The 16,726-nt window shown below is 39.3% G+C and overlaps 2 protein-coding genes across 2 annotated transcripts in view; both read left to right on the plus strand.

Annotated features, from left to right (window-relative positions):
• Window position 1: 1 nt before the first annotated feature.
• LOC145486063 (zinc finger FYVE domain-containing protein 1-like) lies at window positions 2-10,837 on the plus strand. Its single transcript, XM_081464769.1, has 11 exons — window positions 2-239; window positions 425-538; window positions 1,437-1,965; window positions 2,845-3,062; window positions 3,331-3,428; window positions 4,226-4,337; window positions 5,302-5,399; window positions 6,112-6,229; window positions 7,036-7,206; window positions 7,680-7,888; window positions 8,426-10,837. Exons 1-11 carry the CDS (start codon window positions 126-128, stop codon window positions 8,826-8,828), a joined length of 2,184 nt encoding a protein of 727 aa, XP_081320895.1. The 5' UTR covers window positions 2-125; the 3' UTR covers window positions 8,829-10,837.
• Window positions 10,838-11,292: 455 nt separating this feature from the next.
• The window catches only part of LOC145486067 (polypeptide N-acetylgalactosaminyltransferase 2-like), a 17,193-nt gene continuing 11,759 nt past the window's right edge, over window positions 11,293-16,726 (plus strand). Inside the window, exons 1-5 of the mRNA XM_081464775.1 lie at window positions 11,293-11,681; window positions 14,114-14,283; window positions 15,156-15,254; window positions 15,614-15,681; window positions 16,128-16,193. Coding sequence (XP_081320901.1) covers window positions 11,571-11,681; window positions 14,114-14,283; window positions 15,156-15,254; window positions 15,614-15,681; window positions 16,128-16,193 — 514 coding nt within the window. The 5' untranslated portion in view covers window positions 11,293-11,570. The remainder of the gene's footprint in view (window positions 11,682-14,113; window positions 14,284-15,155; window positions 15,255-15,613; window positions 15,682-16,127; window positions 16,194-16,726) is intronic.

The raw sequence follows: 16,726 nt of genomic DNA on the forward strand, positions 1-16,726 counted from the left end.
CGTTATGGGAAAGACCAAGGCGGCGTGGCTACCAAGTCTGTTGTCGTACCCAGGTCTTTTATTTCGAGTCAGCACTTTTCAAAGAAAAAATTTTCTTCCAGTTTGTTTTCAAGACGAATGCCTCCATGAAAGTAACTCCCAAAATGGCCGCTACATTACCCGATTCCAATGACGTAGATGAAGCTATACCACTAAACCATCCAACAAAGAAATCGTCTGCTCGAAAGAGCAAAATCAAGGTATACAGTGGACAGAATGCTGATATCGCAATCGAGGACTAATATTTATAGCTTGAATTATTATTTTTAGCGTAACAGCTGGTTTATATAACACCAGGAACTAGTGCTGAAGATTATTTATCTGATTCTGAGATGTTGCCGTGTATTAAGTCTTGATTAACGTTTTGATTTCTACTGTAACACAGGGAAGTAAATTGCCAACTTCGGAGAAGGCTTCACCATCTTCAGCGGCAGAAAACACCACTACAGATCAAGAGCAAAGAAGCTTCTTGCTACTAGACGAAAAGGAAAATCTCCAGGTACATCACTGTAGCGTTGGTTTTTGAATAAGCGATATTGATCACTGAACTCGCCGTAGCAACATTACACAGTCGAACAACACATGCGAGAGATGTTCTTTCTTGTTTTACTGGACCAGTTGAATTGCACTTTGAACCTGAATGTAATTACTCGTGACGTTATACAACAGTGTGTAGGATATTTCTAGCGTTAGATGCGAGTGTTGTGCTGTTTGTTGTACATAGTAAGTTGCGTAGAGCACTACCACAGACAGGGCACTTTTGCTGCGAAGCCAGGCCTAAGAGAGCAAATATCTGGCACTTTTTTTAGCCTGGCGGTTCTGACAAATTATTCAGAGATTGTGTCTTTATGTTTTAGTCAGGTTAAAAAAAATCAAACCAGAGAGTCAAGCTCAATCAAAAATGTTAAACTTATAAGTGTAGTGACTTAACTTCAAATTCGCTGTGTGACTGGTAATCATGAAGAAACATGAAGGTCTGTTCTACAGCCTTGTCTCATACGAGCCAAGTAGCCCATCAGGTCGGGGCTTATCTCTGGTTTCTGTAACGTGAAGTGATTGGGAGTATTAATTTTACTCCCCCCTGGGTGAGATGTTATGGGTGGAGAGAGGTACTGTGACAGTAAAGTGTCTTGCCCAAAAACACAACACAATGTCCTCAGCCAGGAATTGAACCCAGACCACTTGATCTCAAGATGAGCACACTGCCCATGACACCGTGCCTCCCACCCTTGTAAACTTTGCAGTAATTGGCTACTATCTAGAATAACCAGGTTTATTAAACCCACACACTTTTTTGACCTTTTTTAAGGCCATCCCCTTTTGTGTCAGATTTGTAGCAAATTTTATTATTAGTATTTAATAAAATCAAATGAATATACCTCTTCCATCTCTGACAGGTGCATACAGTCGATGACTTTATAACAAAGCTCTCGTGTAATGGTGAAACAGGCATGAAAGTTGTATCCATATTTGGTAATACGGGTGATGGAAAGTCGCACACCCTAAACCACACATTTTTTGATGGCCAAGAGATATTTCCGACTTCATCATCTCAGCTTTCCTGTACAGTGGGTGTGTGGGCTGCATACGATGATGTCAATCGCGCCATTGTCTTGGATACAGAGGGGTTGTTAGGCATGTCTGGGAACCAGAATCAGCGGACAAGGCTGTTGTTAAAAGTCCTGGCAATATCTGACATTATCCTGTACAGAACAAGAGCTGAGAGGCTTCATACAGACATGTTCACTTTTCTTGGGGATGCCTCAGATGCGTATCTAAAGCATTTCACCAAGGAGCTAAAAGACGCCACTGAAAGATGTCACATGGATGTGCCTCTGTGTAGTTTGGGGCCAGCGGTGATTATTTTTCATGAGACGCAGCATACCCACTTGCTTGGAATATCGCAAAATGAGACTAACCCTTCAGGTTGGAAGAGGTTTACAAATAAAAGTTTGTAGAGAGACATGTGTACATTTAATTTAACCTTTTGCTTCATTTCAGATCTGCAGTTTTAAGTGAAGTGTAGTTATTTTTATTATATTCATATAATTTGCGTGTGCATCATGCGCGCTAACTACATGTTGGAAACTAGCTAGTCCCCAGTCGTCTTCATACAACTTTATAAAACATGCGACACAGGGGGAGGTGGGAGCAAAGGATGAGATGGGTTGGGAGAAAGCGGAAGACAGCTCCTCTTCAATTCCCTCCTTCCATCACCCCTTGGTTCCCAACCCTGTGCCATGTCACATGTTGTTTGAAGACCACCAGGGATGGGTCAGTGTTGGAATGGTTAGACCAATAAGTTTCCAGGTCACATAACTTTAGGGTTTACTGCTAATTACAAAAACTGTAGAATCCATACCAATCACAGGGCTGTCAATAAGGGCCATAACTTGTAACACCTGTTACGGCCGAGTACGCTTGATTTTCCTGTGAGGCTACTGGTGAAATTGCCTGTTGCTGATAGAATTCAACCACATTGTTAAGTAACAAGTTTGCTACAGGTGTGGAGAATGAGGCTACAGGTGACTCAAAACTTAATGACAGCCCTGAATTACAATATAATGAGACTGTCGTTGCATGGAATAAAGCTCAGACAGTAATTTTCTTGTAAACCTCTTAAGTATGCCATTAATTATAATGCAACCAGGTTCTAACAACTTGTTAGTGGTCAGATCAATGGGTTCCACTGTTACTGAGTAGAGTAATGCCATCTCACCTGCTACAGGTGCCCTAAGCAACCCCCATTTGGAAGGTGCTTTTCTTTTTTATCATTGTAAATATTTAACTTTTTTACTTCATTAGAAACAACAAATGTGAAAAGTCCTGATGAGATTATCAAGGAGAGGTTTGCAGATGTAGGCCGAGTTCCTCGTGCATTCAGCTCCATCAAATACTTGGGCACAAGGACTGAGTCGCCGCCAACTGACTTCACAGAACTGAAACAAACTGTGAAAGAATGTTTAGCTAACAGCTCTGTTCGTTCATCACGCTCACCTGCCGTCATCTATAAAGCCTTGATGGTAAACCTTTATATTAATTTTCTGTATTAACTGCTATTGTCAATACAAATTACACACAGCTGCATTGTTCTACATGTACATAACTTTTTTTTAACCATTGCAGTTTTTTGGTGTTCTAAATTATCAATATTACTCAGTGTACTTTTGTCCATGAAGAAACCAGTTTATGATCACATGGTGACATTGGACCTTTGGTAGTGGGACCAAGGCTTTTGATTTGAGTTTTGTTGTACAGTTCCTGATTTTGATGTTCACTTGTTTTAATTAGCTTCTGAATGAGAAGTTTAGTGGTGGCATTGAGAGAATGATACCTAACACCTTCCCTGATGCATACTTCACCTGCCAGGCAACCTGTCTCTCATGCAAGTGAGTAGTCTTAAAGTATATGTAACTGGCTTGAGTATCACTGTAGTATAAATTAGTACCATTAGCTAAGGATGAATTTCCCATCCATCCCTCCTTCCACCTCCATGCCATACTCTTGTATGTAGCATCAGGTCCTCCTGCTTAAGCTTGGAATCATCTTACGCTTGTCTAGAACACTTGGTGAGTGACTTCGGCGGTAGCATGAAGGGACTTGAAGACAGTATCATTAATGGCTCCACTGCAGGTTCCTTCTTTCATAATTGCCATACATTCCTTTCCTACTGTGTGATGAGCCTAAAACTTTGCATGGCCTTTCGCTGGTAAACATATTGTTCATTTAACTGGTCATGGTGTTGAGCATCTTTTAGTCATCTGACTGTTGAGAAGCCATCCCAGAAATGTTAGAGCTGTTCTGAAGCCTAGCTATTAAAAGTAATCATCAACCCAATAGAATGGTCAGCATAACCATTAACAGAAATTCTGTGTCCATTGGAAGTAGCTTTGTGGAGCCATTAAGATGATATGGCCATTACGAAACATTAGAAAGAACTTTTCCATTGCATAGTTGTATTAAATTGCACAATGCAAAAGCCTGTTCTCTGTCCTACACAAAATGATGACCATTATTAGAACATTAGAACATTAGGCCAGTTCATCTTCCTGCATAGTAAATTAAAGAGTTTTCGCAATCTGAATATAACTTTTTCTGTTTTGTCTGAAATGACGCGCACAATGTTAGGCTACAATGTACATAACAAGCTCTTTAAAACTTGCATCGTTTGTTTCCATGGTTACAGTGCACGCTGTCAAAAAAGCATGAATCATGAAAATGATGAGTCAGCCGAGCATCAAAGTGACGGCAGATGTCACTATCAAGCACAGTATGACAACAGGATATTCACTTGCAGGGTAAGCTGCACAGAAAGCTTTCCCTTAGTTAGTTTTTCTTAGCGCAGTAAAGGAAAAAAACCGTGGAAAGTTCTACCGATGAGACTACTGAGATCTCAGATATGGGGTAAATTTTCTGCAATTTCTTAGCTATTGGTTAAGACCTTCCACATTACGCCAGAGGAATTTGAAAAAGGAAGTTTCACTTCGCATCACTGAAATGTTTTCCGACCACACTACGCCAGACGAATTTAAAAGCGCAACAATCACCGGTCATTTTGGATTTGTGTTTGAGGAAAACTCGATCAGGGAAGTCACATGATTATCGCGATGCTATCGTTTTCGAAAAGCTTCGTTTTCAAAATGTTTTGCGTCCACACGAAAACGAAAAGCCGGCGTTTTCAAATTCCTCCGGTTTGAAGAGCGTTTTCGAAAAGCGCCGTTCTCGTGACGGATTAGTGTGAACGCTAGGCGTAGAAATAAAGCTGCGTTTTCAAAATTCCTCCGGCGTGGTGTGGAAGATGCCTTAATTTCAGCCCATTTCTGAGTTATCAATGAATTGTGCAGATCGCAGGTATTAGTTGACAGTTAAAATTTTGACCAGCTAAAGCTCTCTATCGTACTCGATAAATTCCTGACTCACGTACAGTCCGTTGGAAGGTGCAGTTTAATTTCAATTTTTTTCTTCTTTGTTTTTCGTCTTTTCTTCTTTTCTTATTTCCAAATCACTGACGTTATTATGATTGCACAGCTACTGCGAGCAATGGTATCTAGAAAAACGTGGGCAATGATCTCGGAATCTCGAAATTTCAGTGACGAGTCACGCGGTCCCGTTTTTTTCTGTGTTTCTTCCTTTCTGTGAGTCTAAATTGATTTAAATCTCAGTCTCGGATTCTCAAACATGGGTCTTCTCTGTCTCAGCCAATCTCGAATGTTACGATTGCTGTCTCAAGATGATATGTATTGTTTCTTGTTCATTAATAAGGCCTGTTACGAGAGAGGAAAGCAGACCGTAGTAGTCCCCAAAATGTGTTCCTCTGGGGATTCTTCTTGGCTGGGCTTTGCCAAATATGCCTGGTCTGGGTAGGTATTTTAGTAAAAGTATAGTGGCCGTGATATCAGACCTGAGAACTTCATGTATACCGTCGCGTCTACAATAATTTATATATATACTATTTGACTGGGTTTATGAAAACGGTGTTAATGAAAAATGCGTTCCTTCTCACCAAGTGAGTCGGGCACTTTGATTTTATGACTTCCAAAAAACGTAGGGTACAAAAAAGACATTACGAGAGTGATATGAAAAAGAATTAAGACTGACGTTTCTCTGAATTTTCTATATCGTCCTCTTTCTAGACAGAAGCGAGGAAAAAACGCGTGACACGGGCGAGATTTCATTAACACCGTTTAAGGTTTTATTGCAAAGTATTGTTTTAAAACGGTTATTTTCATTAAAAATCGCGTTTTTAAGGTGAAAATTGATTAAAAGAATCCAAGCAAATCTCGAGGTTCTTTTGGCCTCGCTTCGTGGGATTCCTCCAAAAGCTTCCGAAAAGTAACGGATTAACATAACCGATGGCATAGTGGTGGCTAGCTTAAACCAGTAACCACAAAAATTGATCTCGAAATTAACGCACAGAGGCTTAATAGAACGTACTTTTATAGCATTGTCGTGCGGTGAGTCCTTGTCGTGCCAGAGAGAAATTCCTTGCTGAAGCATGGTTTGGAAAAATTGTTCAACCACTTAAAGTTGAATTTTTCACTAAAGCTGCAAATCCTGTCTGTTGTTTCCCAGGTATGTTCTGGAATGCGTCGAATGCGGTGTGATTTACCGCAGCCGTCAGTATTGGTTTGGAAATGATGACCCAGTCAACACTGTCGTCAGGACCGAGCTTCGTCACGCGTGGCCTGGGGTGAGATTCGGTTGTTACGGGAAACTTGGCATGTCCTCCTTATGCGGCGGGCACCAAGAAACCTGTGTTGTCGTCGTTGCCGTTGCTAGGGAGCTTAAGCAATGACAATAGCGACGCCAGGGACAACGCCTAGTAAAAAATGAAGTTATATTTTACTCTCGAATTTCGTAACTATCTGAAGTTGTTCATCACGCCAATCGGTGTAAAAACTTGTTTAAACTAAATATGTAATGCCAGCGATCAATTCCAAAACGAAACTCGAAAAATTAGTCGTCGTGGCCTACATTCTCCAAAATATGCAGAAGATGATTATTTCACGTTGCTGTTTTGCAGAGGATGGCAAAGAAATGTACAAAGATTTATAACGCACGTGCATGGCTATTGTTCTACTCATTAAACCTTTTACGTTACGTTTTCGTTGCCGTTGCCGTCGTGGTTTGCTTAGGTTTCCTGCTAACTTGGGGGAGGTGGAGGAAGGCTTGGAGAAGCGAAACGGAACACCCATAGCTCGTTTGTATCTCGCCTGCTACGCAGCTTAGGCGCCGGGCGGATATGACAACTTAACAGCCATTCAAAAACAAGGAAACACTTTTGAAGGCCTTTTCCAGGGGTTGGAGGGAGGGAGGGGTTTCAGAGTGTTTGTGAATCTGTGGGTAATTCTATTGATTGAGCAGTATTGTACACCAGAGAAAAAAATATCTGCTTTGAGGAAGAAATCGTGGATGTCCAATTAGCACTTCACATGAAGAGATATCTGGTCTTGATGAATGGTAAAATTAAGCTGCCTTATTGTATCGTGATTTCAGGACAACTTAGCTCCGCTAGACGGTGGTAACGCGGCGCGGCGACTCTTGGATAATGTCAGTTACGTCACTGAAGCGGTCAGCAGTTTGAGCAGTCCTTCCAGTAGAGCGCTGACCAATTGGATCACGGACCAAGTGGCCCCGGATTACTGGGTCCCAAACTCCGAAATAACGGTGAGTTTAGAAATTAAAAACGCTTCAATTACAAAGTTTTTGAAGCGGCTTGTGTTTGAAAATCAGCAGCAAAAAATACTTGCCTCCAGGTTGCTAGAAATCAGACTGATCAACAGTGATCCGATCATCATTGAAGGACAAACGAATACGTCATTGTTTACGTTTTGCCTCATTACCATACGATTTGGCGCACTGAAGGCATCATGCTAGACACGAATTGACTCTAAACATTTACATGTAAAGAACTTGTGAAACATGGTAACTGATGAATTTTTCAAATAATACAAAAAGTTTGGATGGCAAAAGCCCTAATGAGCCCATACATTGTTTATTGATATATTTTAACCAAGTAAATGAAGAATTACACGGAAAAACTGTCCAATGCATCTCAAAGTTATTACGCCTGGAACTAGCAACACTACGTTTACCACAATATTTCACTGCAATCATCCATCTTTTACATTCATTTTCAGGCGTGCCAGTCATGTCGTCGTCTTTTCGCCGATGGGGAGACTAAGCACCATTGTCGCGCCTGCGGAGGCGGAGTCTGCGGTGCATGTTCAACCAATAAGAAACCTGTACCAGAACGAGGCTGGGGTCAGGCGCCTGTGCGAGTGTGTGACAGTTGTTTTGGAAAATCGTCAACAGTAGAGACTCAGCCGCAGCTGGCCTGCGATTTGAGGTACGGTTTACTTTTTAAGTGATGGGAAATCGAACGATCGAATTTTCAACTCTCTCTCTCTCTCGAAAAAAAAAATAGATTCAGTAGAACTTGCTGGTCTGATCTTGTGAAATAGAAACCCGGACTTTCAATACTCGGTTTTAAAAAAGGCTGTGACTGAAGTTACTAAATTTATTAATTTTCGAAAACTGCCGCATTTTGGATGAAGTCTCTGATGTCAATAACATGCACAATACTTAAATTACAATATTTAGAGACGAAGCCACATCAGTCCTAGCTGGTTTTCACGCGGGTCCTCTCCTGGTCGAACTGGAAGTTACTTGAAATCAGCTCGCTGTCGCACCTGTGTCGGTTTTGTACGAACTATGATCTTGATCACATTGTGCTCTCAGAAACAAAAATGCTCTCAAAACCTGGCAAAAGAAATCGTAAATCATCACTGACATAAAGTTTGTTAAGGTATTTTGCCAGTTTCAGGAACGATTCTTTGCACGTATCTGTCATTACAAATGTTCTCTTTTGTGTTTCATTGATCAGTGCTTTGTCGGATGCATTAGACGAGGAAACGCCACAAGAAATTGTTCCAATTGAAGAAGATTATAGCCTGTATTCTGATCAGCCGTTTGGGCCCGTCGCTGCTCGAAAAGTAACAGAAGTCGTCCAATCGGCTGTCGGCATTTTAAAAAGCGCCATGGAATACCCCAAGGAATTGATCACCGACGCGGCCAGACCTGGGTACTGGGTACCGGACTCCGACATTGTAACCTGTAGCTGTTGCAATGCTGCTTTCAAGGAAAGTGATACCAAACACCATTGCCGTGCCTGTGGTATGGGCGTGTGTAGTAACTGTTCAGAAAGTAGGAGACCTGTGCCTTCCAGAGGATGGGATCACCCTGTCAGGGTTTGCGACCAATGCGCCGCCAAGAAGGGACAGCTTTAGGTGTTGGCCAGATTAGTCAGTCAGGCTGGTCGTGGACGTTGTAAACTTACACTTTTCTTTTGTATGTACATAATGAAATTATACAATACATAATCCAGATGAATATACCCAAATCTGAAGGAAAAAACTTTTTCAATAGTTAAATTAAACCATACTTATAGGCTTTTATAAGGTTGCGTTCATGTCTTGCGGTGCCAGCTAGTAGTAAACTCCTCTGAGTACTACCATGTGTAGCCTTTACAGGTATGTGCGGCTGGGAAGAGGGGAGGGGTGATCCCAAATGTAAGCGTTGTTGTTGTTTGCCATTGTGAGAAGGAGGGCACTCCTATATGCAAAGTATTCCGGCATCTTTTGTGGAATGAGGTGGGGTCTTTGAGGCTATCGGTCCTTAAATAGCGTATAATTTTTCCCCTTTTGTTATTGTGATTCTGTTGCGATCCTTAAATGGGGGCCTTTACATTCCATTAGCTAAAGAAGTTAACGAGATCGGGTGAAAAGGGAATTTTTGCAAATATATTTTTTTTATTTTACCCGACGCAGGAGTCGAATATCAAAGAGGACCGGACGCCAGGGGTTTCCTTAGCGTTTTCAGCAGTAGGACAACTTATTTTCATGGGTGGGCAAAACTATTTGAACTGAGCTTGTAATATAAGGAAAATTTTCCTCTAGATGGTCAAGCCATGGGTTATCCCTCAACAGGGTCAGGGTTCAAGACGCTTTGTGGCACATAGTCTAAATTAATGTTAGTACCCCGTCCGGGTAGTAGAATATCAAGAAAGCTAGCTAAATAGCGACCACCGCAAGCAATCTTTAAAAGAGCGTTTTCGTAAGCGGCCATATTGGTTTTCTCAAGCAAAAGCTTATAGATCCCATGCATTTCATTGTTGGGAGAGCACCAACATGGCCGCCATGACGTCATGTGAAAACGCTCCACAGCTGTTATTACTATGCAATATACTGATTAATAATATATAACTATGTAGGTACCAAGTAATGAAAGACTTATATGACATATGTTTATGTGTTTTGTTTTTGTTTTTGTTTTTGTTTTTGTTTTTGTTTTGTTTTTTTGTTTTTGTTTTTCACTATTTTACAGGATGAAATCTGAGTTTTTTCTCTTAACCTGCTTTGTGTTTCTCATAATAATATAAACATGAAAAAATACTGCATTCTGATTGGTTAATAAAGGGTGAAGTTTCCCTGTAACACGAGTGCAGAAAAGTGTAACGCGGGTGCAAAGTTTTAATTCGGGTAAAAATTACAATCATGTACGATTTCCGAAGTTAGTACGAATAATACAGACGGAAATCGAAGGACTTTCGAAGGTAGTCGAAGAAAAAAGATTTCCGAACACTTAACAAGACCATCCGAGCACTTCCGAAGATTAAAAGATGGTCGAGCCTTTGAAAAATTGTGATAACGTATACTGACCCATTATTACTGTAACATCCGATCCGCTGAAGTTAGCATGAAACGAAGGGGATGCATGATTCATTCCATTTTCTTAGGACAACAGTACATAATAGGCTTGATTTTCGCCGCTCTCTATCGTACCGAAGTTTCGACTTTCGCACAATGCAATGCAATCACGTCAAACTGCCAGACATTAATCATGAATTTATAACAATACTTATAACAATACTCTATAACAATACCCTCTCAGCTACGCCTCAATGACTCGATAGGTCTTTCGTTGACAAAGACGTCAAGCAACATTACAAAATGAAATGATGTGGAGGCTTCATAGTCGCCACTTTTTTTCGTTAAAACGACTTTTCAACGCCCGAAAAAGGCGAGTCATTTCTAATCTGGGCCTCTTAGTAAAGCTTTTCATTATGCCGGTCGAAATTAATGACGAAGCACCGTCGAAGTGTAAGAGAGAGTTTTTAGCACCGTCAGTCGCTCAACGAGATTATGTGTTGCTTTCGAATTGGTACCTCTTAGGGGTGAAAAAAATTCAAGCCACGCCCACAAAACAGGATCTTGGTACCTGTTAGGGGTTTTTTTTCAAAATTTCCGACGGGCACCCCCGTCCTTTTTATATGGGAAGTTCCCCCCGGGCAGGCTACCCGCTCTGATCTTCCGGATATCGCAGTCGCAATTCCGTCTCCCTGCCCATAGGGAGGAAACAAGTGAATGGGTCGACTCTGTTGCCGGCCCCTTAGGTACAGTGAGCAGGAGTTTTCCCGGCATTTTATTAAGCCAGGTAAAACTTTTATTTTGCGCAGGAGTTTTGTGTCAAATCACGATTGTTGAAAGTTTGTCAACTATTTTTGTTTTCTTTTTTAGCAACGTAACTTAAGCAAACTGGCCCATGGTGTAAAGGAGAATTCTGATTGCTTCTCTGATCTGAGCGGTCTGAATTTTGCAACATGATTACTTTTCAACTGGGAATTCTTCGTCGAATTTCTCATGCCTTCATATCTTTACTCTTATTTTTTATTTATTTACTTATTTATTTTTTTTTAAATTTCATCATTTGAATCTTCCAAGTTCTTTAACACATCACCAGATGAAATTTCGATATCATGAACCGAAAATGTCCAATGTCTCCGTGAAATAAATAATGACCAGATGACATGCTAAGCCTTCCTAGAGTGACTGAAACAGCGGTTACTCAGCGATAACTCCAATGGTTAGGTACCTGGTTACCAAGCATTTTGTAACGCTGACTGAAAACCACATGCATGCAAAATTGCAATGTAAATATCATACACGAAAAAAATCATTCCGAGCTGCATCATGATCATCAGAAAAAGAAGAGTTTTTATCATCTTTGTGATAGTAATATGGCTTCTTGGAATACTTTATTTTACATCGGATTCGGGACTTCTACGGAGCGAGCCGCCAAAGGTAAGAAGGAGAGCGTCGATTTATACCCTAATTTTACAGCCTATAAGTTACAGCCAGATTGTCAAGTCATCGACCTCTTAATTTGCTACTAATTTAAGGCGACTTTAGCGTAGTTTACTTTCACTGAATGGGTAATTCATGGAACAATGAGCTACCTCGCAAGTTCTCTGAAGTGTCAAAGATTCCCATTGTCTTTTGTGCACTTCGTTTTGGTCTCGCTGCAGGGAAGCAAGTACTATTCTATGAATAATTTACGATTTTTCTGAAGGTTTGTCTAGAAATTTTACTCCTCCCTTAGCCGCTGGTAGTTTTGCATAGATTTGTAAGGTAGTGGAGACGTTTAGCTTTTTAAATTGCAAGTCTACTGCAGGAAAATATATCTCTTGTGCCATCTTAATCCGATCGATCTAACAAGAACTGAAGTTTATGATACAGTATTGAGCTAACCACAAAAGTGGGAAATCATGCCAACAGGTGCCACATAATAAAACCAAGTTTCTTGTCTGATGTTTTTTCCAGAAGAACAGAATTAAAAATATGGTAAATTATATTTGATACATGTATACTTCAGCAGATATCATCATATCAACAGCAGGATTATTCAGACTTTAAAATATTTCTACGCCGTATTGCGTTTCAGTCTGACCAGTAAACTTAGAAAACGGTGCTATTCCTGACTATCGAAGTGCTTACTATCAAAATTGGTTATTTTAAAAACAAGCTACGTGAAGGCTTGTTTTGCACTTACACAGCTGTGAACAAACATCTCACAGATAAATCTAATAATATGTCATTTATTGGGGACTGTCTGCTCCTTTCCAGTAATAATTTACCCCATGTAAATTGGATGTGTAAAGGTCTGTTTTGTTTTCACAATTAAATACCTTCTGTAACTGAAATCGAGGACTTTTTTTCTAATGGTGAATTTTGAAATACTGCTGATTACAGAAAATATGCCTGGCAACAGACACTTAAAGCCATTATAAATTTATGATTTATGAAAGTTTGCCAGATTTGTGATTTGTTCCAATTATTTGTGCAGGTCTACACATATATGTATACAGCTACAACCTTCATGCAACCACTCGAAATAATGATCATAATAAAGCAACACAGAAATACTTGTCAACATCACTTTTTCTCCTTTCAATGTTGGCAGATAGTAAGTGATGTAAATAGAATTTCCGTGCCAGTTGAAATTGCTTAATTGTTGATATATTTACACAGGGGTGGAAGGGGTAAAATGTGAGAAAATATTTAGTTACGATACAGTTTTGTACATAAAAGATGTTCGTGTTGGTACATGAAAACTTGTATTTTGTTTCTAATAGATGTGTATTCTTCCATCAACTTGCTTACAGGAGTTTTATTGCAAATTTTACTTGTCTGATTTCTGGTTTATAAAATTAGTTTAAATTTAAATATTTGAAGGAAAACACGAGAAAGAAATACATTTTTCTACATAACTGTAACACCAAATTAAGAAGTGTTATTATGAAATAATAAAAATTCAGCAGGGATGAATGTGACTGATGAAATGATTAGGATGGCAAGTTCATGTAGTCCGTAATCTTGATACGATAAGCTACATGCATGCCATAGATAGAGCATCTTCACAGGCAATCCAATAATAATTTATTTTATACACAGTATAATGAACTGGAAAATGTCCAGTATTTTTTTTTTTTTTAAGATACTCTAGGTATCTCTGATGTAGCTCTTTATATCGAGATTCAGATACATGTAAAACTTCCCTACCATTAAAACTTGCAGATTTTCCCCATCACAAAAATTTCATTCCAGTTATTTTCATGATTGTTTACACTGCATTCTCAATTGAGGGAAGGTAAATATGCTGTTTTGCAAGATGTTTAATTTCTAACATAGTGCTAAGGTCCAGGGGGATAATACAAATGAAAAAACAAACAAACAAACAAACAAAAAAACACTGAGGCTTAAGAATGAATCTAGATACTTTCTCTTGGTTTTAGTTCCCTAAGCCTTGACACCATGTTAGAATTATTATTAAATGAAAAAAAAAAAAAAAATAGAAATAAATAAAAATAGATTATAACATTCAGAGAGGAAGCCACATCAGCCTTAGATGGTTTTCATGCAGGTCCTCTATCCTGGTCAAATTGGAATTTGGAGATGTTGGTTTTTGTATAGGGAGGAAAACAAGAGAACCTGGAGAAAAGAGATGGCGTGAACCAATAGCAAACTCAACCCACACATGACACCTGGCCAGAATCGAACCCAGGCCATATTGGTGGGAGGCAAGGACTCTCACCACTGCGCCAACCCTGCTCCCAAAATAGGAGGAACTATTATCAGTAACATTTATGAAATTTGGCCTGTTGTCCAGGCAACAAATTATTTATTTGAGTTACTTGTTAAACTTGCCTTTACTATATTGTTTGGTTTTTCATCAGTATGTTCATGAAGAAGAGGGAGTGAACAGGCCACCTTTCAGTGCAGAAGCTTATCTGAAAGGAGGAGCACTAAAAGATGGAGAAGATAAATACAATAGGAATCAATTTAATCAAGCTGCTAGTGATGCTATTGGAGCAGATAGAAGTGTTCCAGATACTAGACACTCGCAGTAAGTTGAAGCAGTATATATACATACATGTATGATATTAAATGTTAGTAGAATTCTACAAGTATACTAATGCAAATGCTGTAATCTGATTGGCTGAGCCATTGAACAGTATCAGTCTATCGTTCTTCCGAAGTTTTGGAAGAAAATTTCAATGCAAATGGATAATTAAATTCCCGAGAAGTCTAAACGAAGGACATTTACGGTTTCTTGACTTTTAAAAAAGTTGAAATTATTGAAAAAACTGATGCGCGCAAGCACACAACTTCAATTTTAAATGACAAGTCAATCTGAGCGATCTTTTTCAGGCGCAAAGTTTAATAATACGTCAAGAAAATAATTGGAAACCGTTATTTGAAGTAAATTTCAGTTAGAATTCTACTAGAACAATTAGATTATTTGCTCTCGATTTCTATGAGGCAATAGTTGATTCGGCCTTCAGCCTCATCAGCTATCACCTCATAGAAATCTCGAGCTCACAATCTAATTGTTAATAATTGTATTTAATACACCCATAACCAAATACCATTTTTGGGATGAATGCACTGCAAGAAGACCACTCACAGAAAATGCAGACTGCAGGACGGTAGTTTTTCTTTTCTTGACAATAGATCAAAGGCAAAGATTGAGTGAGTGGAAATGGCAGTGGAACCCCGGGAACTTGGCCATTTTAGTTAAAGGGACTGTTCTTCAAAATAATAAGGAAATGACTTACTGAGCTTTTGTTAGAGTCAGAATATAGTGGCAGTAATAACAAGGTGACTGTAATAATGGGGGTGGCTGTAAGGCAAGTTTCAATCCATTGTACTTCCAAGTGCATGTATGTAGTACATGTAACTATATTAATTTATTCGTTTTGTTCTGTTTGTTTTCAGATGCAGGTATGAAGAATATCCTAAAGATCTTCCTGCAACTTCTGTTATAATAACATTTCACAATGAGGGAAGGTCCACACTTCTTAGAACTATTACAAGGTATGTTGGGTAAATTACGTTTCCCAGTAGCAAAAGATTTAAGACTGAAAATGCTTTACTTGGTCGCCAGTTGAGATGACTACTACCAATTAAATGTTGCAGAAGAAAACCTCAGGAAACTTATATTTAATTGGTACAAATAGGGTGCAGTGGGGGGGGGGGGGGGCGGGGAAGGGTTAGGGATAGTACATTGAAAGAGTAATAAATAAATATTACTACGACAAATGTATAGTTATTATTGATCTTCCAAGGAGACAAAATTAATTATTATTGTTTCTATGTACATGAACAATGTACATTTGTACCAAACAAGAAAATCAGAATTTGTAACATTAATTTTGTTGTTGTCTTCTTTTCAGTATATTAAATAGAAGTCCTCCAAACCTAATCAACGAAATAATTTTGGTAGATGATTATAGTGACAATGGTAATTCTACATTTTTTCTTTTGTTCTTTAACTAATGTTTTTGTGTTTGACCAAGGCCAAAATATTTAGCTTTAGATGCCTATATGCCTATCATTCAGTCAGAACTGAAGTGGAAGCACTTAAGCCAGTGAGCAGGGTGTGATGGGAATACATGTACACTAAATTGGATGTTTCATTAGAAAAAAAATAGTTCTCTTGCTATTACCTACAAATTGATTTAGCACCCAGGAAGGAAGGATTATCTTTTAGCCATTAACTTTTATTTGATATATGTATACCGTGCCCGGAATAGGACTGTGTTTCAGGATATGAAATTCTCAAGTTGTGAAACTTCAATCATACACACACATGTATAAACAAATACTGCTTGAGTATAAAAGACTGTTTTGATTTCACTCTGCAGTTGATTTTACCTCTGTTTTTGTTGTTATTGTTTTTGTTTACAGCTGATGATGGTGAGCTCTTGCTGGGTCTCCCAAAAGTAAAGGTTCTTAGAAATGACAAGAGAGAAGGTACAGTACACGTTATATGTTAAGTTAAGTTTACTGTGTACACATCATCACCTTTTAAACTCATCACAAATAGGTGAGCTTGGGAACTGGTGCCTAAAGGGTTGTGGGGAGCAAAAAGCTGTAAGCTGAAGGGAGGTATCCATGGCAACCCTAGAACAGGGAACCACCCCAAGAGGCGAACAAAACTCACTAACTCCCTAGAGAAACAACAACTTGAACTTTCGACTCGCACGTGATCAGGTCATCCTCCTTGAAACCGCGGCAAATTTGTGAGCCAGCCGGTGTCAAGCAAATGATTTCTTCAGAGTTTTTCTCTATTTTGAGTTGGGAGGTATAACAAAACACTTAATGACTGGTCCCACAGGAAACAGTGAGTTTCATTTCCCTGACACTCTCAATGTTTCCCGAGGCAAAGCATCATTGAGGGCTTGACACCAGCTGGCTCACAAATTTGCCGCAGTTTCAAGAAGCACGACCTGATCACATGCAAGTCAATAGTTCAAGTTGTTATTTCCCTAGGGAGTTAGTGAGTT

The sequence above is a fragment of the Orbicella franksi genome, chromosome 4 (genome assembly GCF_964199315.1).
Source record: "Orbicella franksi chromosome 4, jaOrbFran1.1, whole genome shotgun sequence".
In the NCBI taxonomy this organism is placed as follows: Eukaryota; Metazoa; Cnidaria; class Anthozoa; order Scleractinia; family Merulinidae; genus Orbicella; species Orbicella franksi.